We start from the raw sequence: 27051 nt of genomic DNA, 5'->3' as shown, positions 1-27051 counted from the left end.
CAGTAAGTATTTCTCCGCTATCCATGACCCTAATCTCTAACCCTTCCTTTAGTGCCCTACCCTAACCTCACGCCCCCCGACAGCCTAACCCTAACCAGCAGCCTAACCATAAACCGCCTGTCCACAGCCTAAACCTCATGTTGACATTCTGCCAGTGTCGACATTTCACTTGTTGACATTCTGAGAATGTCGATATGTTGTCAGTCAACATTTTAGCAATGTAAACATCATTAATGTTGCATCTTAAATTGTTATTGTGGAACTTTTGACTACATCCCCTACAAAACGTGTTTTAAGGTCCATACACACTAGGAGATTTTAATTTCAAAAGACACTGGGGTCAATTCAATTCGGCAACTTATGAATAGCGCCGGGAATTAGCTCCCGACGCTATTCAATTCAGCCGCTAGTTACCCGCAATTGTCGGGAATTCTTCTCTCATCTCCGGGGGATGAGAGAAGAAACCCGACAAAAGTGCTGCCTCGCGGCCGGCGCGAGGCTGATTCTGTCGGGAATCAGCCTCGCGCCGGGGAGTTAAGTCGGAGAATGCCCGTTCTCCCGACAATTCAACCTGTTTAGTCGGCGAGAACGGGACATCGCCGACTTAACTGGAGCTGAATTGAATAGCGTCGGGAGCTAATTCCCGGCGCTATTCATAAGTTGCCGAATTGAATTGACCCCTCTGACTACATCTCTGAAAGATATATCCTTCACCCAAAGTAGAGCATACACACTGAGCTATTTTCCCAAAGAGCAAGAGATTTTCAGGAAGTGAAAGACTTTGCTGAGAATCTTTCATTAAAAGGCTATTTACATAATGGACTGGGTTTGAATTGCAAGGGTGGGAGCATGGGCCATTGCAAAAAGTGGGTGTGCTGCTGTAATGTGTGTAAAAAGGGGGACTGCTGACCTTAATGTGTGTAAAAAGGGGGACTGCTGCCGTAATGTTTAAAAAGGGGACTGATGCCATAATGTGTAAAAAGGGAACTGCTGCCATGTGTATAAATGGGGACTCTGCTTATTATGTATATTATACATAAACATTGGGCAGTGGTGCCAGTAATATATACATTGCTGGCCTGTGCCAGCAATGTATATATTACTGGCTAATATATGCATCATTGGTGCCCAGTGGTGGCAGTAATATATACATTGCTGGCCTGTGCCAGCAATGTATATAGTACTGGCTAAAATAAAATAAAAAACAATAAATTAACATTGGTGGCCAGTGGTATATACATTGCTGGCCTATGCCAGCAATGTATATAACCGAGGGTGCAGCGACTCACTGGTATCTCTGCTTGGATCTGTGCCGCTGCGTCTGGAAGGGAGCAGAAGCTGGAGGGAGCAGGCACTGGAGAGAGTGGGTGGACAGCGGCGTCTAGCAGGTGGGGCTTGGGAATGGAGCAGGGCGGGTTCGCCGGCCAGAAGACAGTTCATGTTCCAGCTATCATCGCTCGTGGCCATACACACTGAGCGATGATCGCTGGAAAATGAACCATCTTCTTGAAGTATGCTGGTTTTACCAGACTACGGACCACCTCGCTGGCAATGATGCGGGAGCGTGTATCATCACCAGTCTTCAGTCGCTGGGCCATACACACTGAGTGACTTTGACCTCAAAATCGCTCAAAACAGCAAAAATGAACGATTTTGAGGCCAAAATCGCCCAGTGTGTATGGTCCTAGCCATATACCATTAGTTATATGTTAAACGTTTTAGTTTTAAGGCCCATACACACTAAGAGATTTACATTTCAAAAGACTAACAAAATCTCAGAAAGATATATCTTTCACCCAAAGTAGTGCATACACACTCAGCTATTTTCCCAAAGAGCAAGAGATTTTCAGGAGGCAAAAGACTTTGCTGAAAATCTTTCATTAGAAAGGCTATTTACATAATGGACTGGGTTTGAATTCCAAGGGTGGGAGCATGGACCATTGTAAAAGGGGGACTCTGCTGCCGTAATGTGTAAAAAGGGGGACTCTGCTGTTGTAATGTGTAAAAAGGAGGGTGCTGCCATAATGTGTAAATAGGGGGTCTCTGCTGCCGTAATGTGTAAAAAGGGGGACTACTGCCGTAATATGTAAATAGGGGGACTCTGCTGTCGTAATGTGTGTAAAAAGGGGGACTACTGCCATAATTTGTAAGAAGAAGGGGGACTGCTGCCGTAATGTGTAAAAAGGGGACTGCTGCCATAATGTGTAAAAAGGAGGACTGCTGCCATAATGTGTAAAAAGGGGGACTCTGCTGCCGTAATGTGTAAAAAGGGAGGCTGCTGCTATAATGTGTAAAAAGGGCGACTTTGCTGCCGTAATGTGCAAAAAGGGGGACTCTGCTGCCGTAATGTGTAAAAAGGGAGACTGTTGCTATAATGTGTAAAAAGGGGGACTGCTGCCATAACAATGAAAAAGGGGGACTGCTGCCATAACGTGTATAAAGGGGGACTCTGTCTGCAATGTACTGTATATATTATGTACAGTATATATTATACATAAACATTGGTGGCCAGTGGTGCCAGAACATATACAGATGGAGCCACGCTCATCTTCTCTGCTGTGCCTAGGTGCACCAAGGTTTAATAGCATAAGCCTTTCATCTATTGTTCTCCGCTGCAATACAATATAGAGAGAACAATACAGCAGGGGATTAAGTCCGACTGCCCTGGCTCAGTTAATCCTATTTAAGACAAAGATGAGGAGGGCTCCATCTTTACATTGCTGGCCTTTGCCAGCAAAGTATATATTAATGGCATATATTTTCATTGGTGGCCAGTGGTGCCAGTAATATATACATTGCTGGCCTCTGCCAGCAATGTATACAGTATATTACTGGGGGACATTCATAATGAACATTGGTGGCAATGGACTCACTGTATTGGGAATGCCGCTGCTGCTGCACGTGATCTTTGCTGCTGCTGCTTCATGAGCTGGGGCTTGGGGAGGGAGCGGGGAGGGAGCAGGGTGGTGCCGAAGTGCAGAGGACAGTTCATCATCATCGCTCGGCGCCGTAGAGCGGACACACTGAGCGATGATGGATGAACAAGGAACGAGGTGGGCAAAACATTATGTGCAAAACACATAATTGCCCACCTCACTGGCAATGACGCGGGAGCGCGTATCAGCGTTCATCGCTCATCGCCCGCCCACACACAACAGTAGATTTTGAACTCAAAGCAGCTCAAAACGCCAAAAGTGAGCTGCTTTCAGCTCAAAATCTTCTAGTGTGTATTGGCCTTTTTACTTTTACTTTTTCAGTATTATTTTCTATATAATAAAAGTGCTGTTTAGGGTCAGATTTGATTACATGTGTTGCGCATTTCTCTGCTAGTTACACTATGCTGATTTAGCTCACACCTCCATAGTGGTCAGAAGGCGTTCCTGCAGTTCCAGAGTCACACAAATTAAAATGTATATGCTTGAAGGCAAGAATATTTTATTATGTTTGATTGTCCTAACAGAACATATATAATCACTGATTGTGTTTGGTATGAAATACCGGCTGTCGGAATGCCGGTGGTCACATGACCGACTGCAGCATCCTGACAATGAGGATTCCAACACCGGAGAGAGGTAAGTATTTTATCCCTCTCCTGCCCCCTACTCTAACCCTAACCCTTGGGGGTGGCGGTTAGGGCTAATCCATCGGGCGTGGAGGCTAGGACTAATACTCAGGGGTGGCGGCTATAGCTAACCACCCCCCTAGTGCCTAACCCGTCCCTCCGGTCTAGTGCCTAACTCTCCCTTCCTGGGCCCTAACCCTAACCCCCAGCCCGATACTCACCTTCGACATTCCGGTGGTCGGTGTTCTGGCGCCTGTGTCAAGAGTGGTGTAGGGTTTCAGGTGTCGGTCACATGACCGCTGGCAAACAGAACGCTGGGATACCGTACCATCCCCACTGGTCAGACTCCTTCCATTTATTACCTGATTTAGCCTGAAAATGTCTGCCACAGCAGGATATATAATTTAATCAGTTTTATAATTTTGTTTTCAAATGTATTAACAGAAAATGGTGACAGATGCTTCTACCTACATGCTCCAGGCTACAGAAAACAGAGTTTTTATTAAAAGTGCAAAAATTTTAATTCCCAACACCTGGTCAAGCAACAGCACATTTGGAAGGCCAAAAGCAGAGTCCTATGATAAGGTAAGTTACAGTATATATAGTTTTATATATTTTTGGTCTGCCTATATTCCCTAACCAAGGCAACAGGTCCCCAAGAACCCCGCCACCCATGCTGAAGGACAATCTCCGACCAGACCACCGGCACCTCTGGCTACTGAGCCAAAAGAGTGGACAAATCAGCCGTCACCCACAAGATCCAATCAATGCCATTCAACTGCCAAACATCTATTTTACGATTATTATTATTATTATTATTATTATTATTATTACTATGACTATTACAGTACTACCACTATTGCAATAATGTGTTGCTCTTTCTCAATATGTGCTTTTAACAGTGGATTGATATTGCAGATATGATGTAGGTGTACTGAGATAGTGTATACCTTTCTGTGGTAGAAAATTATACAATAATTGTTATAAATGTTGTGCCTTTAACGGTTGGCATGTAAAATTACTGTACAAGCTGTAAAAACATAGGACCCTTCAGCAGTATGAGATCTACGGGCTCCAGCTGATATGTATACTGGAATTTGCAGTCAAGGAAAAAATGACTTACTGTTTTGCTTTTTTCCCCCTAGGCTGATGTTATCATAGCTGATCCTTTAATTGACAGAGATTTCCCGTACACTTTGCAATATGGTGGCTGTGGGGAAAAGGGAAAATACATACATCTGACACCTAATTTCATGTTAAATGACAAATTGCTGAGCATATATGGACAAAGAGGTAAAGTCTATTATATATTTGCATATTTCAACCATATAATTAAATTAATTAAGCATTCATGTAATTAAGCATTATTGAAATTCAGCCGAAAATTGCATTTGATAAGCAGGAACTGCTAAAAAGAATATACTCACAAATCATACTTGACGCCTCAAATTGTAATTCAACAGATATAGGGGAGATTCAATTAGGTATAAGGTTTACCCTGCAGCTAGTTAAACATACTGCCTCATTTAATTAGCTGTGTGAACCCTGTGTGCTAAGCCGCAGAATGTGGATTTTTCCTCACAGCACCAGGAGCTGCAAGGATTAAAATGAAGGCTCTTCATTTTAAAGTGCGGGGAAACCCTTACATTCCAGCACTTTGCATGGAATCTGTGGGTTAGCGTGTGTTAGCCCATGGTTTACCGCACTGTGAAAATGCCCGAAAAGCTCCAGGAGCTTTTCCCAGCACGACAAACCTCACGCCTCACTGAATATCACCCATAATATAAATATTAGTCAAAACTGGCCCAAAATTGCTAAATCTGTGTGCCTTCAGTTATCTGCTGTCTTCTATGGGCTACACTTTAGTCATCTGGTTGTAAAACTGGACTTAAAGGCTGACATTTATTGATGATCCTGAATGTCCAGCACTGGCGTGCGCAGCACATTGGGGGTGCACCGTTGGAGGGGTGTGTCTAGCATTGCCTTTTGGGCCTTTTCTAGCACCATCTATTGACGGTCAACGCATATAAAATATCCACCTTTGTAGCAATCCTAATAAAGCAGATACATTGTCAGATGTCGTGGTGTGCACCAAACACCCTTGATGGCACTCACTGCAATTACACTGCTCCTCCTCAGCCTGGTCTGGCTCCCCCCTATCTTTCCCCTGCAAGCTGCAGCAGCTTACTTACAAGTCAGTTACTCACTGACACTGACAGTCGCAGATTAGTACTGCTGCTGCTGGAAAAACGAGTGACGTGTCAATGCTCCTGCCGACCGCCTGCCAGTATTGAATTTGTCTTCCTAAGAGGAAAGCTGGCTGCATGCTGCTCCTCATCAGTGGCTGGCGTTGGCATAGCATAGAAGGAAAGAGGTGTGTATGTGGCGGGTGTGACAGATGGGCGTGCGAGCAGCATGATGTAATCACGTCACATCACGCTGTTTTTGTACATGGAGGTGGAGCCGGGAGTTTGAAAGCCGGTGGCAGTGGCACCCTTGATTAACCCAGGCGTCCGGTCAGTAATGCAGTCCTGACAGGGTGCAGCGCAGAGGGGACAGTAATCAGCCTGCTCGGCGATCGCTGCATCAGGCATGTGAGATCGGGGGGTGCCAGATATTAGGGGGTGCCTGTGCGCACCAGGCACCCCCCCTGCGCACACCTATGATGTCCAGCATGCAAAGGGGGAGCTCCACCTTCAAATCAAGTCAGTAGTTCAGCGGGACCTTTGATTTAATCGCCCTCCACTGATAACATTTCCTTCCAAAGATTGCACTCCATTTACTACAACTGTCTGTTTCCTATCCTGCAACCAGGTTCTTATCCATTTAACTGTTTTATAATCCAACCCCACGCTTTCAAGTTTATTTAGCAGTCTGCGATGTGGGACAGTGTCAAATGCCTTACTAAAGTCTAGATATGCTACATCTACAGCTCCCCCTTGATCTATTATTTTCATCACAGAGTCAGAAAAGTCAATAAGATTTGTTTGACATGATCTCCCACCAGTTCTCTTTAATATCTTTGTTGGTGACATTGCAAATGGTATTAAAGGGAAAGTATGCCTCTTTGCAGATGATACAAAGATTTGCAACAGTGTAGACACACCGGGAGGGGTAAAACAAATGATTGATGACCTTGCTAGGCTTGAGAAATGGTCAAGAACATGGCAACTACAGTTTAATGCTAAAAAATGCTAAATCATGCACTTGGGTCTCAAAGACCCAAAGCCTAAATATAGTATCAAGGGACTATAATGGAAACTACTGCAGAGGCATTTAGGAGTCACTATTTCAAGTGACTTAAAGGCAGGAAAGCAATGCAACAACGCAATGAGAAAGGCAAGTCAGATGCTTGGTTGCATAGCCAGAGGAATCTAGCCAGAGGAATCAGTAGCAGGAAAAAAGAAGTAATAATGCCACTGTATAGGTCATTGGTACGGCCTCATCTTGAATACTGTGTCCAGTTCTGGAGACCATATCTTCAGAAGGATATAAATACATTAGAGAGTGTACAAAGAAGGGCAACTAAAAGGGTGCATGGCCTACATCACAAAACTTACCCCCGGAAAGGCTAAAGATATTAACATGTATAGTTTGGAGGAGAGAAGGGAAACGGGGGACATGATAGAAACTTTCAAATATATCAAGGGTTTTAACAAAGTTCAGGAGGGAAACATTCTTCAAAGGAAGAGGAGTATTAGAACCCGAGGACATACATTGAAACTGGAGGGAGGCAGGTTCAGGGGAAATTTAAGGAAAACTTACTTCACAGAAAGGGTAGTGGACAAGTGGAATAGCCTCCCATCAGAGGTGGTAGAGGCTAAGACTGTAGAGCAATTTAAACATGCTTGAGATAGGCATATGAATATCCTTACAAAGAATTAAGGTTCAAAAAGGGTTGAGATTACCTAAAGGATAAAAAAGGGTCTGACTAGATAGGCCAAGTGGTTCTTTTCTGCCGTTAAATTCTATGTTTCCTGAACGACGTTGTGTACTATATCTCCCAGTGTGTACGCTGTAAATGACGAGCAATGCATGGCCCCACAGGTCATTAACGACCCACGGTCTCAGATGTGCATGCAGCTCAGTTTGGACTAATCGTCCAAAGCTGCACGCTCCGGCCGGCCGCGGCATGACGTCACTGTGTGATATTGCTAGCGATATCGCACAGTGTGTATGCCCGCCATCGGGCGCCAGGCCCAGGAGGGGGACACACCTTTAGAGCAACAGAAACAGACAAATCCACCAGGTCGTTTTTCATTTGATAGCATTACAGACACGGCTATTTATCTTTTTCCCACCCATTGTCTGTTATCAGCGAACGCTCACTTATCAGTTTATCCTATTTATCTGTAGAGGACTCCTATTGTCACATACGTTGAAAAGAATAGAGAGATAAAGAAAATGAATAGTACATTAGAAAACGTAACAGTGTACACTTGCCTGGTATTTCAGGTCCTAGTTAGATATGGCCACACAGACACTTTGTTTCTGAATAAATGCATTTCTGTACAGTCACATCAGTGTACAAGCAAGAGGGCTTGCTATGGGTGACCGGCTGTTGGGATTCCGCCAGTCACCAACCTGGATCTCGGAGTTTAAGTTGCCGGCGGGGAAGGGGAAAGCACAACAAAGCCCTTTGCGAGCACAGTGGCTCGCTGCGCTGACCACAGGTTCTATTCCGGCTTTATATGTGTCATGGTCACCAATGAGTGGCAATAGTCCACGGCAGTTGGCATTTCACCCGGGCGGGAGTCTGGCGTTGGTATAGTGACCGGCGGTTACATAGCCACATCCCATCTTTTTCACCCAAAGTGCATTTTTGATATAAGCAGAAAGACAGTGGATGCATGTTGTGTGACCAATTATTTGTACAGTAATATCAACACTGTAACCAGATTCAGTCTGACCCTTTTGGGTGAAACACATAATCCAATTGGATTGTCTAGTGATTTGGCTATCTACATTTTATTGTATTTAATCTGTAACCACCCAAGTGCTGAATCTTTAACAATTCAAATAGAAAGATTTCAGATTGAATAGGATATTCTGAAAGACATTATGCATACTTGTATTTATGTCTACATGAATAGGTCTATTTACTAAAGGCAGACTTTTCCCAGGTGATAATTTATGTATTTTGCTGGAGATAGAGCTTCTCCATATTTAATAAAACCACCTGGCTGCTGATGAAGTTTTTTAAAATATTTTGTCCTTTTATTTACTTTCGGGATGGGAGAGGAGGGGGTGTGACCTGGAAGCCTAAATCCCAGTTCAAACCAACAAAGGGGCTCATTCCAAGTTGATTGCTAGCTGCATTTGTTCGCAGCGCAGCGATTAGGCTAAAAAAATGGCAGTTCTGCGCATGCGTATGCTGCGCAATGCGCACGCGCGACGTACTGGCACAATGAATGATGTAGTTTTGCACAGGATCTAGCGATGCATTTCAGTCGCACTGGTAGCCGCAGAGTGATTGATATGAAGTGGGCGTTTCTGGGTGGCGACTGACCGTTTTCAGGGAGTGTGCGGAAAAACACAGGCGTGCCAGGAAAAACGCAGGCGTGGCTGGGCGAATGCTGGGCGGGTGTGTTATATCAAATCCAGAATTGAATAGTCTGAAGTGATCGCAAGCACTGAGTAGGTTTTGAGCTACTCTGAAACTACACAAAAAAAATTTCGGGCGCTCTGCGACACAACCGTTCGCACTTCTGCTAAGCTAAAATGCACTCACAGTGGGCGGCGGCAAAGCGTTTGCACGGCTGCTAAAAACTGCTAACGAGCGATCAACTCGGAATGACCCCCAAAGTCAGGTCATGCATGTGAGGGTGTAGTATGTTATGACAGCGGCCGGGATCCCGGTGGCCAGCATACCGGCATCGGGACCCGTACGCCAGCATGCCGGCAGCTGGGTGAGCACAAATGAGCCCTCTGCGGGCACGGTGGCGCGCTACGCTATTTATTTCTCCCTCCAGGGGGGTCATGGACCCACATAGATGGAGAATAGTTGTCGGTATGCCAGGTGTCGGGATTCCGGTGCCAGTGTACTGAGCATCGGGATCCCAACAGCCGGCATAATGAATACCACACGTATGTGAAAATGTTTCCAAGACTGGCTGGTGAAGCTGTAAGACGACTCCTAATACAGGGTTAAAAGAAAAAAGAAAAAATTCTATCGCAGTGACAGGCAGAGACAGAGAAAACTTTTCTTTCACCTGGGGTGTAACTAGAGATATTTTTTGGGTGTGGGGCTGGGGTGGGATAGGTGAGGAATTTCCAACATGCGACTAATCCCTGTAAAGTATTGCAAAGTATTGCAGGGGGAAGAGTGGAAAAGAGAAAATATGTAGCAGTAAATCCCTAATAACTGCACACTACACCCTTTTACCCTCACGCTATGCAAACTAACGTTTGACAAAATGCAGATGTTACAGGTGTCAGGTATCTGAAGGATCTGGGAACTGTTGTACATGTAACATACAGGAATGGTGCTATTCTTCTGCTTGTGGTTTATTCTGAGCTGGTAACACACAAGATTAGAAGATGTGTAACATGCAGAAAGTATGAAACATGGAACCTGGGATTTATGGAAGATACAACCTGGGACTAAGGGCCTGATTCAGAGATGGACACAAACCCGTTTTTTTTTTTTGCAGTTGAGCAAGCATTGGTGCTCTGCACATCTATTGCCATGGTCTTGTGATGGCGGTCACAGAGAGGATTTATTTATTCGCAAAGTGACTGACAGGCAGGGGGCATTTGGGGTAGGTAACGGGAAGCGGCAGCAAAACGCAGGTATGTCTCAGCCTGCGACTGCAATTCCATCTTACTTTCTTTAGCAGTGCTATGTGACCATAGGGCAGTGGCATCACTACGGGGTTGCGGGCCGCTCCCACTTGTCACCCGTCGAGGGGTGACACTAAAATACCGGCACATGGTCAGTGACAGGAGCCAGTTGCTGCACTGTAACATTACGTGCAGCATTAGGCTTCTGTCACAGTGTAGGAGCCAATACTGCTGACAGACACTGGGGGCATCCCAGCATCCCCAGAACCCCCAGAGTGACAAAAACAGGAGTTGGGCCACAAGGCCATGCCCCAGCCACACCCTTTCCCACAAAGTCATGCCCTATTTAACCAGCGTATGCATGGAGTCCTCAACCGCAACAGGCGTCACCAAGGCAAGTGATGCCCCTGCAATAAGGCTACTCAAACCTTTGATAATGGACTGATCTATGGGGCTAATTCAGACCTGATGGCTGCTGTGCGTTTTCTGATTGACAGGTAGAGGCGGTGGCTGGGCAAGAGGGGGCAGGCCGGCAGCGTTTGGACAGTTGGGGGGGCGGGTCGCGGCGGCTGCGTGACATCACACACAGCCACTGCGACCTGGCCAGCGACGAGTAGCTCCTTGCCAGCGCGCAGGAGCTGTGCTGACTGGGAGCTACTCTTCCAGTACAAAAGCATTGTACTTGTGCAGGTGGGGGGTCGGGCCTGACATGTGGGGTGGACTAGCCCTTTGCTGGGCGTCCCCCCGCATGTCTGAAGACTAATCGTAGATGTGCTAAATTTAGCTCCTCTACAATCAGGTCTGAATTAGGCCCTATGACCCTCATTCCGAGTTGTTTGCTCGCTATCTGCTTTTAGCAGCCGTGCAAACGCTAAGCCGCCGCCCTCTGGGAGTGTATTCTAGCTTTGCAGAAGTGCGAACTAAAGGATCGCAGCGCTGCTGCAAAAAAAGATTGTGCAGTTTCTGAGCAGCTCCAGACCTACCCCTAGCTTGCGATCACTTCAGACTATTTAGTTCCTGTTTTGACGTCACGAACACGCCCTGCGTTCGGCCAGCCACGCCTGCGTTTCCCCAGGCACGCCTGCGTTTGTGTCTGACACACCTGCGTTTTTACACACACTCCCCGAAAACGGTCAGTTACCTCCCAGAAACACCCACTTCCTGTCAATCACTCTGCGGCCAGCAGTGCGATTGAAAATCGTCGCTAGACCTTGTGTGAAACTGCATCAGCTGTTGTGAAAGTACGTCACGCGTGCGCATTGCGTCCCATACGCATGCGCAGAAGTGCCACTTTTTTACCTAAGCGCTGCGAACGAAAACAGCTAGTGATCAACTCGGAATGACCCCCTATGAGAGATGCTGCATCTTTGTACACAAAGCTACCGTGGGCGTCTTCATACAAATCCTGGCAGCTGCGGCATTTGCATATTCTCGCACAGTTGCTGCACACACATTCTCAGCAAATGCATGCGCGTACATCCCTGAATCAGGCACTAGGATTTTTTTCCTTTTTTTTTTAAATAACCTGTTTCCCCGGCAACTCCTTCTATAGTACACTGCACAAACAGCAGTCAGTGTGTTTAGTAATGCATTTCCCAGAGCACATGTGATATACAGGCTGGCACAGTTCTGCTAGTGTTTGGTGAGTAACTGCCAGGGTAACTGTAATCTGTATTTCTGTGATAAGCGTTAATGCAGATTGTTAGGGCCCCCTGGCTCTTAAGGTGGGTACACACTGGCCGATATATCGGCCGTTCTATTGAACGGGCTATATATCGCGGGTCCGTCGGCCAGTGTGTACGGGCGATATGTCTGTGAACTCCTTTGTTCACAGACATATCGCGTTGGCCCCGGAGCACAACCGATGGCCAATATATCTACCGATATATTGGCGCATCGCTGTGTGTGTACCGGCAACCAGCCGGTCGCCCATACACATGCTGCGGCGGCCGGCGGTGATTGACAGCTGAACTGGGCAGTAGAGATGAGCGGGTTCGGTTTCTCTGAATCCGAACCCGCCCGAACTTCATGTTTTTTTTCACGGGTCCGAGCGACTCGGATCTTCCCGCCTTGCTCGGTTAACCCGAGCGCGCCCGAACGTCATCATGACGCTGTCGGATTCTCGCGAGGCTCGGATTCTATCGCGAGACTCGGATTCTATATAAGGAGCCGCGCGTCGCCGCCATTTTCACACGTGCATTGAGATTGATAGGGAGAGGACGTGGCTGGCGTCCTCTCCATTTAGATTAGGGTTGAGAGAGAGAGAGAGAGATTGACCTGAGGCTGTGATACTGTAGAAGAGAGTGCAGAGTTTAGTGACTGACGACCACAGTGACCACCAGACAGTGCAGTTGTTTGTTTTATTTAATATATCCGTTCTCTGCCTGAAAAAAACGATACACACAGTGACTCAGTCACATACCATATCTGTGTGCACTGCTCAGCCCAGTGTGCTGCATCAATGTATATATATATCTGACTGTGCTCAGCTCACACAGCTTATAATTGTGGGGGAGACTGGGGAGCACTGCAGTGCCAGTTATAGGTTATAGCAGGAGCCAGGAGTACATAATATTATATTAAAATTAAACAGTGCACACTTTTGCTGCAGGAGTGCCACTGCCAGTGTGACTAGTGACCAGTGACCTGACCACCAGTATATATAATATTAGTAGTATACTATCTCTTTATCAACCAGTCTATATTAGCAGCAGACACAGTACAGTGCGGTAGTTCACGGCTGTGGCTACCTCTGTGTCGGCACTCGGCAGCCCGTCCATAATTGTATATACCACCTAACCGTGGTTTTTTTTTCTTTCTTTATAGTCATACTAGTTACGAGTATACTATCTCTTTATCAACCAGTCTATATTAGCAGCAGACACAGTACAGTGCGGTAGTTCACGGCTGTGGCTACCTCTGTGTCGGCACTCGGCAGCCCGTCCATAATTGTATATACCACCTAACCGTGGTTTTTTTTTCTTTCTTTATACATACATACTAGTTACGAGTATACTATCTCTTTATCAACCAGTCTATATATTAGCAGCAGACACAGTACAGTGCGGTAGTTCACGGCTGTGGCTACCTCTGTGTCGGCACTCGGCAGCCCGTCCATAATTGTATATACCACCTAACCGTGGTTTTTTTTTCTTTCTTTATAGTCATACTAGTTACGAGTATACTATCTCTTTATCAACCAGTCTATATTAGCAGCAGACACAGTACAGTGCGGTAGTTCACGGCTGTGGCTACCTCTGTGTCGGCACTCGGCAGCCCGTCCATAATTGTATATACCACCTAACCGTGGTTTTTTTTTCTTTCTTTATACATACATACTAGTTACGAGTATACTATCTCTTTATCAACCAGTCTATATATTAGCAGCAGACACAGTACAGTGCGGTAGTTCACGGCTGTGGCTACCTCTGTGTCGGCACTCGGCAGCCCGTCCATAATTGTATATACCACCTAACCGTGGTTTTTTTTTCTTTCTTTATACATACATACTAGTTACGAGTATACTATCTCTTTATCAACCAGTCTATATATTAGCAGCAGACACAGTACAGTGCGGTAGTTCACGGCTGTGGCTACCTCTGTGTCGGCACTCGGCAGCCCGTCCATAATTGTATATACCACCTAACCGTGGGGTTTTTTTCTTTCTTTATAGTCATACTAGTTACGAGTATACTATCTCTTTATCAACCAGTCTATATTAGCAGCAGACACAGTACAGTGCGGTAGTTCACGGCTGTGGCTACCTCTGTGTCGGCACTCGGCAGCCCGTCCATAATTGTATATACCACCTAACCGTGGTTTTTTTTTCTTTCTTTATACATACATACTAGTTACGAGTATACTATCTCTTTATCAACCAGTCTATATATTAGCAGCAGACACAGTACAGTGCGGTAGTTCACGGCTGTGGCTACCTCTGTGTCGGCACTCGGCAGCCCGTCCATAATTGTATATACCACCTAACCGTGGTTTTTTTTTTATTTCTTTATACATACATACTAGTTACGAGTATACTATCTCTTTATCAACCAGTCTATATTAGCAGCAGACACAGTACAGTGCGGTAGTTCACGGCTGTGGCTACCTCTGTGTCGGCACTCGGCAGCCCGTCCATAATTGTATATACCACCTAACCGTGGTTTTTTTTTCTTTCTTTATACATACATACTAGTTACGAGTATACTATCTCTTTATCAACCAGTCTATATATTAGCAGCAGACACAGTACAGTGCGGTAGTTCACGGCTGTGGCTACCTCTGTGTCGGCACTCGGCAGCCCGTCCATAATTGTATATACCACCTAACCGTGGTTTTTTTTTTTTTCTTTATACATACATACTAGTTACGAGTATACTATCTCTTTATCAACCAGTCTATATATTAGCAGCAGACACAGTACAGTGCGGTAGTTCACGGCTGTGGCTACCTCTGTGTTGGCACTCGGCAGCCCGTCCATAATTGTATATACCACCTAACCGTGGTTTTTTTTTCTTTCTTTATACATACATACTAGTTACGAGTATACTATCTCTTTATCAACCAGTCTATATATTAGCAGCAGACACAGTACAGTGCGGTAGTTCACGGCTGTGGCTACCTCTGTGTCGGCACTCGGCAGCCCGTCCATAATTGTATACTAGTATCCAATCCATCCATCTCCATTGTTTACCTGAGGTGCCTTTTAGTTGTGCCTATTAAAATATGGAGAACAAAAATGTTGAGGTTCCAAAATTAGGGAAAGATCAAGATCCACTTCCACCTCGTGCTGAAGCTGCTGCCACTAGTCATGGCCGAGACGATGAAATGCCAGCAACGTCGTCTGCCAAGGCCGATGCCCAATGTCATAGTACAGAGCATGTCAAATCCAAAACACCAAATATCAGTAAAAAAAGGACTCCAAAACCTAAAATAAAATTGTCGGAGGAGAAGCGTAAACTTGCCAATATGCCATTTACCACACGGAGTGGCAAGGAACGGCTGAGGCCCTGGCCTATGTTCATGGCTAGTGGTTCAGCTTCACATGAGGATGGAAGCACTCAGCCTCTCGCTAGAAAAATGAAAAGACTAAAGCTGGCAAAAGCAGTAGCACCGCAAAGAACTGTGCGTTCTTCGAAATCCCAAATCCACAAGGAGAGTCCGACTCCAATTGTGTCGGTTGCGATGCCTGACCTTCCCAACACTGGACGTGAAGAGCATGCGCCTTCCACCATTTGCACGCCCCCTGCAAGTGATGGAAGGAGCACCCGCAGTCCAGTTCCTGATAGTCAGATTGAAGATGTCAGTGTTGAAGTACACCAGGATGAGGAGGATATGGGTGTTGCTGGCGCTGGGGAGGAAATTGACCAGGAGGATTCTGATGGTGAGGTGGTTTGTTTAAGTCAGGCACCCGGGGAGACACCTGTTGTCCGTGGTAGGAATATGGCCGTTGACATGCCTGGTGAAAATACCAAAAAAATCAGCTCTTCGGTGTGGAAGTATTTCACCAGAAATGCGGACAACAGGTGTCAAGCCGTGTGTTCCCTTTGTCAAGCTGTAATAAGTAGGGGTAAGGACGTTAACCACCTCGGAACATCCTCCCTTATACGTCACCTGCAGCGCATTCATAATAAGTCAGTGACAAGTTCAAAAACTTTGGGTGACAGCGGAAGCAGTCCACTGACCAGTAAATCCCTTCCTCTTGTAACCAAGCTCACGCAAACCACCCCACCAACTCCCTCAGTGTCAATTTCCTCCTTCCCCAGGAATGCCAATAGTCCTGCAGGCAATGTCACTGGCAATTCTGACGAGTCCTCTCCTGCCTGGGATTCCTCCGATGCATCCTTGCGTGTAACGCCTACTGCTGATGGCGCTGCTGTTGTTGCTGCTGGGAGTCGATGGTCATCCCAGAGGGGAAGTCGTAAGCCCACTTGTACTACTTCCAGTAAGCAATTGACTGTTCAACAGTCCTTTGCGAGGAAGATGAAATATCACAGCAGTCATCCTGCTGCAAAGCGGATAACTGAGGCCTTGACAACTATGTTGGTGTTAGACGTGCGTCCGGTATCCGCCGTTAGTTCACAGGGAACTAGACAATTTATTGAGGCAGTGTGCCCCCGTTACCAAATACCATCTAGGTTCCACTTCTCTAGGCAGGCGATACCGAGAATGTACACGGACGTCAGAAAAAGACTCACCAGTGTCCTAAAAAATGCAGTTGTACCCAATGTCCACTTAACCACGTACATGTGGACAAGTGGAGCAGGGCAGGGTCAGGACTATATGACTGTGACAGCCCACTGGGTAGATGTATGGACTCCCGCCGCAAGAACAGCAGCGGCGGCACCAGTAGCAGCATCTCGCAAACGCCAACTCTTTCCTAGGCAGGCTACGCTTTGTATCACCGCTTTCCAGAATACGCACACAGCTGAAAACCTCTTACGGCAACTGAGGAAGATCATCGCGGAATGGCTTACCCCAATTGGACTCTCCTGTGGATTTGTGGCATCGGACAACGCCAGCAATATTGTGTGTGCATTAAATATGGGCAAATTCCAGCACGTCCCATGTTTTGCACATACCTTGAATTTGGTGGTGCAGAATTTTTTAAAAAACGACAGGGGCGTGCAAGAGATGCTGTCGGTGGCCAGAAGAATTGCGGGACACTTTCGGCGTACAGGCACCACGTACAGAAGACTGGAGCACCACCAAAAACTACTGAACCTGCCCTGCCATCATCTGAAGCAAGAAGTGGTAACGAGGTGGAATTCAACCCTCTATATGCTTCAGAGGTTGGAGGAGCAGCAAAAGGCCATTCAAGCCTATACAATTGAGCACGATATAGTAGGTGGAATGCACCTGTCTCAAGCGCAGTGGAGAATGATTTCAACGTTGTGCAAGGTTCTGATGCCCTTTGAACTTGCCACACGTGAAGTCAGTTCAGACACTGCCAGCCTGAGTCAGGTCATTCTCCTCATCAGGCTTTTGCAGAAGAAGCTGGAGACATTGAAGGAGGAGCTAACACGGAGCGATTCCGCTAGGCATGTGGGACTTGTGGATGGAGCCCTTAATTCGCTTAACAAGGATTCACGGGTGGTCAATCTGTTGAAATCAGAGCACTACATTTTGGCCACCGTGCTCGATCCTAGATTTAAAGCCTACCTTGGATCTCTCTTTCCGGCAGACACAAGTCTGCTGGGGTTGAAAGACCTGCTGGTGACAAAATTGTCAAGTCAAGCGGAACGCGACCTGTCAACATCTCCTCCTTCACATTCTCCCGCAACTGGGGGTGCGAGGAAAAGGCTCAGAATTCCGAGCCCACCCGCTGGCGGTGATGCAGGGCAGTCTGGAGCGACTGCTGATGCTGACATCTGGTCCGGACTGAAGGACCTGACAACGATTACGGACATGTCGTCTACTGTCACTGCATATGATTCTCTCAACATTGATAGAATGGTGGAGGATTATATGAGTGACCGCATCCAAGTAGGCACGTCACACAGTCCGTACTTATACTGGCAGGAAAAAGAGGCAATTTGGAGGCCCTTGCACAAACTGGCTTTATTCTACCTAAGTTGCCCTCCCACAAGTGTGTACTCCGAAAGAGTGTTTAGTGCCGCCGCTCACCTTGTCAGCAATCGGCGTACGAGGTTACATCCAGAAAATGTGGAGAAGATGATGTTCATTAAAATGAATTATAATCAATTCCTCCGCGGAGACATTGACCAGCAGCAATTGCCTCCACAAAGTACACAGGGAGCTGAGATGGTGGATTCCAGTGGGGACGAATTGATAATCTGTGAGGAGGGGGATGTACACGGTGATATATCGGAGGGTGATGATGAGGTGGACATCTTTCCTCTGTAGAACCAGTTTGTGCAAGGAGAGATTAATTGCTTCTTTTTTGGGGGGGGTCCAAACCAACCCGTCATATCAGTCACAGTCGTGTGGCAGACCCTGTCACTGAAATGATGGGTTGGTTAAAGTGTGCATGTCCTGTTTTGTTTATACAACATAAGGGTGGGTGGGAGGGCCCAAGGACAATTCCATCTTGCACCTCTTTTTTCTTTTCTTTTTCTTTGCGTCATGTGCTGTTTGGGGAGGGTTTTTTGGAAGGGACATCCTGCGTGACACTGCAGTGCCACTCCTAGATGGGCCCGGTGTTTGTGTCGGCCACTAGGGTCGCTTATCTTACTCACACAGCTACCTCATTGCGCCTCTTTTTTTCTTTGCGTCATGTGCTGTTTGGGGAGGGTTTTTTGGAAGGGACATCCTGCGTGACACTGCAGTGACACTCCTAGATGGGCCCGGTGTTTGTGTCGGCCACTAGGGTCGCTTATCTTACTCACACAGCTACCTCATTGCGCCTCTTTTTTTCTTTGCGTCATGTGCTGTTTGGGGAGGGTTTTTTGGAAGGGACATCCTGCGTGACACTGCAGTGCCACTCCTAGATGGGCCCGGTGTTTGTGTCGGCCACTAGGGTCGCTAATCTTACTCACACAGCTACCTCATTGCGCCTCTTTTTTTCTTTGCGTCATGTGCTGTTTGGGGAGGGTTTTTTGGAAGGGCCATCCTGCGTGACACTGCAGTGCCACTCCTAGATGGGCCCGGTGTTTGTGTCGGCCACTAGGGTCGCTTATCTTACTCACACAGCGACCTCGGTGCAAATTTTAGGACTAAAAATAATATTGTGAGGTGTGAGGTATTCAGAATAGACTGAAAATGAGTGGAAATTATGGTTTTTGAGGTTAATAATACTTTGGGATCAAAATGACCGCCAAATTCTATGATTTAAGCTGTTTTTTAGGTTTTTTGGAAAAAAACACCCGAATCCAAAACACACCCGAATCCGACAAAAAAAATTCGGTGAGGTTTTGCCAAAACGCGGTCGAACCCAAAACACGGCCGCGGAACCGAACCCAAAACCAAAACACAAAACCCGAAAAATTTCCGGCGCTCATCTCTACTGGGCAGGCGTGTGTACACGCCCGCCCATTTCATGACGTCAGTCTCCGACGGATCGGGCAGTGTGTATGCTCAGCACACTGCCCGATCCGTCCATAGATATATCTGCCGATCAGTTGATCATCGATATATTTGCCTATCAGTGTGTACCCACCTTTACGTTTCTTTCTTTGTTTATTATTACTGTGAGTGTGCTTTCAGTTCCAATTAGGAAAACAAAAATCATGTTTTAAAACAGAAAACATCTTATTGAGAAGATTTAAATACATGTATGCATTAAAAAATAGTTTATGCAAAGATACCTGATAATCTTGTAAACACAATTGGGGTCATTCCGAGTTGTTCGCTAGCTGCATTCGTACGCTGTGCAGCGATGAGGCTAAAAAATGGCACTTCTGCGCATGCGTACGCGCAACGTACTATTACAACGAACGATGTCGTTTTACACAGGGTCTAGCGATGCTTTTCAGTCGCAATGGCTGCCGCAGAGTGATTGACAGGAAGTGGGCGTTTCTGGGTGGTAACTGGCCGTTTTAAGGGAGTGTGTGGAAAAACACAGGCATGCCAGATAAAAACGCAGGCGTGGCTGGCTGAACGCTGGGCGTGTGTGTGATGTCAAATCCGGAACTGAATGGTCTGAAGTGATCGCAAGCTCTGAGTAGGTTTTGAGCTACTCTGAAACTACACAAAAATATTTTGTAGCTGCCCTGCGATCATTTAGTTTGCACTTCTGCTATGCTAAAATACACTCCCAGCGGGCGGCGACATGGCATTTGCACGGCTGCTAAAAACTGCTAGCGAGCGAACAACTCAGAATGACCACCAATGTTATTATGATACAACTGTGAACATTTATTTTCTAGGGAATCTCATTTCACACTGCTCTGTGTATAGCAATACGGTGATGTATGCCAAATGTAAGGCAATCATAAAATGCAATAGTGGAACATGAAATTATTTCTTATATGAATTTATGTTCTCAGAAATGTGTTGTTTATACTTACAGGACGATTGTTTGTCCATGAATGGGCTCACCTGAGATGGGGAGTTTTTGATGAATATAACTATGAGATTCCCTTCTACCACAGCAATCTGGGCAAAGTGGAGGCAACCAGGTAAATGTATATTTAATTTATATTTAATGTCTCCTCAACGATGAGTGACTAGGAAATAATAGTTAAGAACAAATACATCTCCATACTGAGGAACTGTATATAGATTCTGCTGTTCAGTGCTAACCTGCACAATGAATCTATCCCAACAGGGTTAGTATTTTTAAGATTTTATAACTTTCATGAACAAGTTTGCTTAATGTACAATAAGAAATTTTGTACATACCCACAAAAAAGGCATACACCCCTCCGTCCGTGTGCAGATCTGACACGATTACAGTAAGGACATGTCCATGTACTGTAGCTAGTATAAAAGGCTACTCATAGTGCTCAATGAAAGTTACATACCAGAGTGATAAAAATTCATGAATATTGTGCAATTGCATCATCATGTACTGCCACTCTGTGTGTTACTGAGGTAGACAGGAGGGGTGTCGTATGCAAGTCCGACAGTAACTAGGTTGACAGTAACTAGGTCGACCACTATTGGTGGTCAATAAATATGTCAGAACACTGAGTCGCAAAAGATATTTTGCGCTAAAAGCAATGAAAAGATCAAAATCATCTGGCCTCCCAATAATTTTGGATAAGGAGGACCAGGAAGTACTAGAGATCCTAAAGGATCTACACAGATGAACAAACAATTGAGGAAGAGAAAATATATGATGCAGGAAGGGTGAATAAATTTAAAAGAAAGTCAGAATTTTATTCCCTTCAGTATAAGGACCCATTCATTGAGAGTTTTTACAATAATACACTGGAAATTAAAAAAAAAAAGAAGAAGAAAAAGGACCTTTTGACCTGTCGACCTAGAGTTCCTGTCGATCTAGTTACTTTCGACCAATAGTGGACGACCTAGTTACTGTCGACCTAGAGACCGGATCCCGACAGGACTCATTTCATACAATGATTGAGCCACTCACTTGACAAATCATGTTATCATCCCCTGCCCAACTCTTGATTTCCTGTCTCACCTCCACATCTCCTGGAAGGGAAGAAGAAAAATTAGGCATGCATTAGGCATTGCATATGTAGTGCACAAACCCTTTGAAATAAAGGTACATTGAAATAAAATGTATGAACAAGCCATTGAGATGTGTGGGAAAATACAGCGCAACACTGGTGTAATCACTATTACTAATCATACAAGGTAGTAGATGAGAAAAGGTTTTATTTTTATATCCGTTTGCATAGTTTACACAACCAGCATAAATGCCAATCAAGCTCAACATTTCAACATCAGTGGATGAGGGTCCTTATTCTGTTTGCTGCCTGGAGAGTGTAGCTTATTGTAACTGCTTTACAGGATGGCAGAAATCAGATGGATAGACCTGCATCCATCCAGAAGTTTATCACTATTAGGCCCTACACACTGGCCGACAATCCTCAAAGATATGAACGATCTGGTTCATTATTGAATGAGATAACGTTCATATCTTTGAGTGTGGAGTCACCAGCAATGAACGATGCGCGACCCCGCGCTTGTTCATCGCTGGTGCCCCGTCGGCTGTACATGCAGTCCAATATGGGCGATCTCGTCCATATTTGCCTGCACTTCTATGGAGCCGGGTGACAGGGGTAGTGAAGAAACTTCACTCCCCCGTCACTAACCCCCCCCCCCCGCCGCCGGGTCGTCCGTCGGCCGTATCCGCCGTCGGGCAGCTTGGCGGCGGATTGTTAAATGTGTAGGGCCCTTATCCTGTGAGGCACTCCCAACAAACTGGCAAGTTGTTAATGCATCTGTGCCACTCAGAGTGCAAAGTTACATTGGCAACTGATCATTCTGCAAAAGTGATCCACACTGTTCTTATACAGGTGAGGCAAAAGGTGACATAGCCTCTATTTGAGTATTGTATTTGAGTTTGACATTCGCTATGCCATGTCAGCAGGAGGATGTCAACATGGTCTGAATGCCGGCATTGTGAATTGGACTGATTCTTATGCCGGCATTGTGAATTGGACTGATTCTCAATGTCAACAGTTGGCATGTTGACATCCATGTCAACAGTCATAGTGTCAACATTTTCAGCATGTCGACATTAAACATGTCCCTATTATTATATAAAAATAAAGCATATGTTTCAGGCAATGTGCTGCACAGCAGTAAGTAAGTCTGAAATTTCTTACCATAGAACTTTTGAATGGAGTAGCTGCATATAGTAAAATCCACAATGTTTGTAGCATGTAGTGTGTCAGCGTCTTAAGTCAGAATGTGTAGGAGTCTGCTACTATAAACATGACAGCCATAAATTAATGTCTAGATACTGTCCAAGACCATTATTCATAACAACTGCCAGACCTCACAATGCAGATTACTTGAAAGTGGCTCCACATTACAAGGCAAACCTTATGAGCTGTAGGGATCTGTGTTTACAAAAACTGTTGACACGGTCCTGTTATTTTGAGTTCCTTGGCACTGCTTATCTGGCAAATTTCTTTCAACTGCAGGCAAAAACTATTCTGCCATCCAGGGTCACTGTTCACATTCACTTTTGGAGGTACTGGTGTACTAACTCCAATGTGCATGCACGACTCAGACCCATCCTCACAGGGCAAATAATGAGAAGATCTGTAGTGATGTCAGTCACGCGCCAAGTGACATGCAAGTGTGCAGTGATGACGCACTCCACTTTAGGTGAAGACCTTTTAACTACATTTAAATCTTCACAGTAAAAAGGTGAAATTCTCTACTATTGTTTATGTGCTTCAGAATATTGCGTTAAACGTAACTCAGATGTCCGTATACAAAATCCTGATTCAATTTAATTCTAATGACGTTTGGTCACATACGTGCCCGGCAATGACAGGTACTACAGCTAGTACTGTGTAACCCTAACCTCAGCACCATCTGCAGCCTTTCCCTAACCACAGCCTAACCCTAACCCTAATGCTGATATGTTCATAATGTAGAAATGCAAAATGTCAACATTTCATCAATGTTTAATGTCAACATGTTGCATGTTCACATTCTGAAAATTGACACTATGTAGTTGAATTCAATTGTTATCGCCCTACGATCTCCAGTCTAAAGTGAAGGGAGATCGCAATTGATGTCTCCAATCAAGCTGATTGCGCCCATTTGTGTCAGGTTCAGCCATTTAATGCTGCTAAACATGGCTAAACTAATGGGCGCCATCGGGAAAAGTGCCATTTGGGCGCCCAAACTGGTCACTTTTCCTCCATTTCAGCTTGCCACCCCTGGGGCTGCGTGCTGAAATGTCATCGCATCTGAATAGAGCTACAATTAAATAATTTGGTCAGGCACCATCTAGTGGCCGCTGGCGCAACCAACATTTGTATTTCGCCCTTTGACTGCATACCCTCTATTAACCATGGAAAACCTGCTTTTAATAATTTATTACCTTGTACATCAATTGGTTTAATTTAAATAATCATAAACATATAATGACAACATCATGTAAAATGCAGATCTCATCACGTTACAAAAGTATTTCTGCTGCAACACAGTGAATTTTGTATAGGTGAAAATACAAATTGCTCTTCATGTCATTTGTTTCTTTTCATTTCAGATGTCCCCTGAGCATGAGTGGTTTAAATAAGATTGATGAATACAACCCTTTAGAAAACAAATTTGTAAAATTAGACTGTAAAACTGATAATGTCACTGGCCTCTATGAGGAGGACTGTCAGTTTTATCCAAATTTGGACCCGAATGTGCATGAATCTATTATGTATGGACAAGCACTGGATCCTGTAAGTATCAAAAGTAAACCGTTTCACTTTGTTGTAAATCCTCAGACGCCTTCTGTTATTACGTAGTCCTAATCGATCAACTGTGTGATCAGGACAGTTACTAAATAATAGTTCCGACCACTGTTATTCCACCTACAGTTGTCTCTTGTAGAATAAATGGTATGTATTTGACTTAAATGTGTGGTCTCTTTTTAGACCAGTGAAAACTAATTTACTTGGGATCAGTATATACCTTTTCCTCGGACATGTATGGCCATTTATTCAACAGAATGTGATATTCTCTACATTTATATATAAAAGGAGCTCCTTGCTGCTAAATGTATAAGAAACTGTTCAAATACCATATGTTAATATGTTATAGTAGTGCTGCCTCTCGACCACTCAGATGTATATACACCTTTCAAACCGCACAAATAACTTGGTATATTGCTGGGTCGACGCAGGTCGCTGTGCGGGGTGAAAGGGTCACTCCCAAATACCCAGGTCACCTGAGCCGGTAATTCAAACTGGGAATAAAGAAGGGTTATTCCCGGGTCAGGTGTAGTGTGAACGGGTTGTCGTGCCGATGAGACCTGGGACCCATCCGAAATATAGGCAAAGGCGGCATGGAGATGATCTCATCTCTCCACGCTGCCTTCGCCCTCGCCCCCGATGACACCGCGTTCCCTGCCACCGATTGCAACCCGATCCAGCATATTGCCAGGTCGGGAAGCCAGTTGAAAAGGTTCTAATGCCAGGTCGCACCCAGGAAGGACCCATTTCCAATTCCCAGGTGCAACCCGGCATTTACAATGTGAAAGCGGTATTACTTACTAGCTTTTCCAGACAGTGTATTCGCTTTAGACCTCTCCTTGCAGAGCTCTCATGAAAAATACATGCATTAGCAACTGTTGACCAAAATCTGACACCTTGAAACCTTTCCTTTGTAACCTTGTATCAAATAATTGGATGTCAAATTTCCCAGTTACACAGTAGAAGTAATTCATTACATTGTTAGTGGATGTTCACAACCTCATATAATTTAAGCACTGGTATTAATTACCCAGGAAACACTGTGTTATCTGTGTTATATGTTCAGACATACTTCTTTCCTGTGTTTATACATAAATATCTATAAAAGATATGGGGGGGGGGGGGTCATTCCGAGTTGATAGTAGCAGGCCCGAAACTAGGATTTTTGGCACCCGGGGCAAGGTAGTAATCTGGCGCCCCCCCACACACACACATTTTTTAAAAAAAAAGGGCCTATGCAACACATTAGAGCCCCTTATATATAATACCCAACACAGTAGTAATGTCCTTTATAACAAATTATGCCATACAGTAGTATCCCTTCTACATGTTATGCCACACAGTACTAATGCACCTTATACACATAATGCCACACAGTAATGGTGCCCTGAGGCTCAAGTGTGGCAAGCAAAGCAGGGATGTTCTGAAGAAGTTTAGTTAAGACACCATCAATAAACAGTACAGTGCATATATACACAGCCCATGAATATACACATACCCCCAATAAACATATATACAGTACATGCTATATTGTGACAATTTACATCCATTCAAGTACCCACCCTGGGTACCAAATGTTGCATCACATTGCTACAGCACGCACACACACACACACACACACACACACACACACAATGGGTTACACGGCACTACTCCAACACTCACACACACTGGGTTACACTGCACTGCTCCAGCTTACACATACACACACCGTGTTACACTGAACAGCTTCAGCACACACACAGGGTTATACTGCACTTTTCCAGCGCGCAAACACACACACACAGGGAAACACTGCACGGCTCCAGCACACACATACAGTATTACGCTGGACTGCTTCAGCACACATATACACAAACACACTGTAGTGATATAGCTGTCTCTACCTTCCCTATTATATGCCATCAGTCCCAAGTCCCCTGTGCTGAAGCAACGCCAGCACTGTGTGTGTGCATAGTGTTAGTGGAGCAGGGGCGGTGTCTCTTCAGCCTTCAGCCCGTGCCATTCAGCATTACATGCCTCTGCTGGCACTCACTGCTTTGCACCAGCACCAGGGGCAAAAACGACATTTGAAAGGGGGTTTCCATGCACACATATATTAATATAAATTACCACCAACATGCCTCATACATGTGTACAATTGTAACAATGTATACTGTAAAACAGTATATGTGTATTACCAATATGAAACACCCAGACTACCCCCCCTACATAAACAGTCAGACTGTAGATTACATAGACAGACTGCCCCCCCTCCCAGCATGCACCCACTCAGACTGTAGACAGATTACACACACACAGACTCACACTGTCGCCTCCCTCCCCCACACACACTGGACTGCATATAGACTAATACACACACAGACTCACACTGTGTGCCCTCCCCCCACACACACTGGACTGCATATAGACTAATACACACACAGACTCACACTGTGTGCCCTCCCCCTTCACACTACACACAACGGCAGATTATACCCTCTCACACCCCGGAACTTGAAGACACCAGTAGCAATGGCAGGGTAATAGTATTACCTGCTGTCCGGTACTGCATCCAAGGAGGAGAGAAGTAACTGCGTAACCAACTCAGTGCCTGGGAGGAGGAGCACACGCCGCGGCAGCACAGATCACAGCACAGTCTCCCAAAACTCCGCCCAGGCTAGTCTGTGAGCTCTCCATCTGTCTCACAGAGGGAGGGCCAGGATGGGGGAGATGAATCGCTGCGCTGCGCTTCGGCACTCGGCAGTAAATCTGATTGTGCCTGCGGGCACAAGTAGGTCCTGTCAGCGCCCCCTCTGATTGGGCGCCCGGGTCACATGCCCCCCTAGCTCCCCCTAGTTGCGGCCCTGATAGTAGCTGTGCTAAATGTAGCACAGCTACGATCAATCAGACTGACATGCAGGGTGA

General features: G+C 45.5%; 1 protein-coding gene across 1 annotated transcript in view; it reads left to right on the top strand.

The window, feature by feature from the left end:
- The window catches only part of LOC134957795 (calcium-activated chloride channel regulator 1-like), a 98934-nt gene that overhangs the window by 25248 nt on the left and 46635 nt on the right, over positions 1–27051 (top strand). Inside the window, exons 3-6 of the mRNA XM_063939963.1 lie at positions 4007–4147; positions 4708–4855; positions 20313–20421; positions 23949–24132. Of these exons, the coding sequence (XP_063796033.1) occupies positions 4007–4147; positions 4708–4855; positions 20313–20421; positions 23949–24132 (582 nt within the window). The remainder of the gene's footprint in view (positions 1–4006; positions 4148–4707; positions 4856–20312; positions 20422–23948; positions 24133–27051) is intronic.

Source organism: Pseudophryne corroboree, chromosome 9 (genome assembly GCF_028390025.1).
Source record: "Pseudophryne corroboree isolate aPseCor3 chromosome 9, aPseCor3.hap2, whole genome shotgun sequence".
Classification (NCBI taxonomy): Eukaryota; Metazoa; Chordata; class Amphibia; order Anura; family Myobatrachidae; genus Pseudophryne; species Pseudophryne corroboree.
The sequence above is the reverse complement of the archived record's forward strand: the minus strand, read 5'-3'. Positions and strand labels throughout refer to the sequence as shown.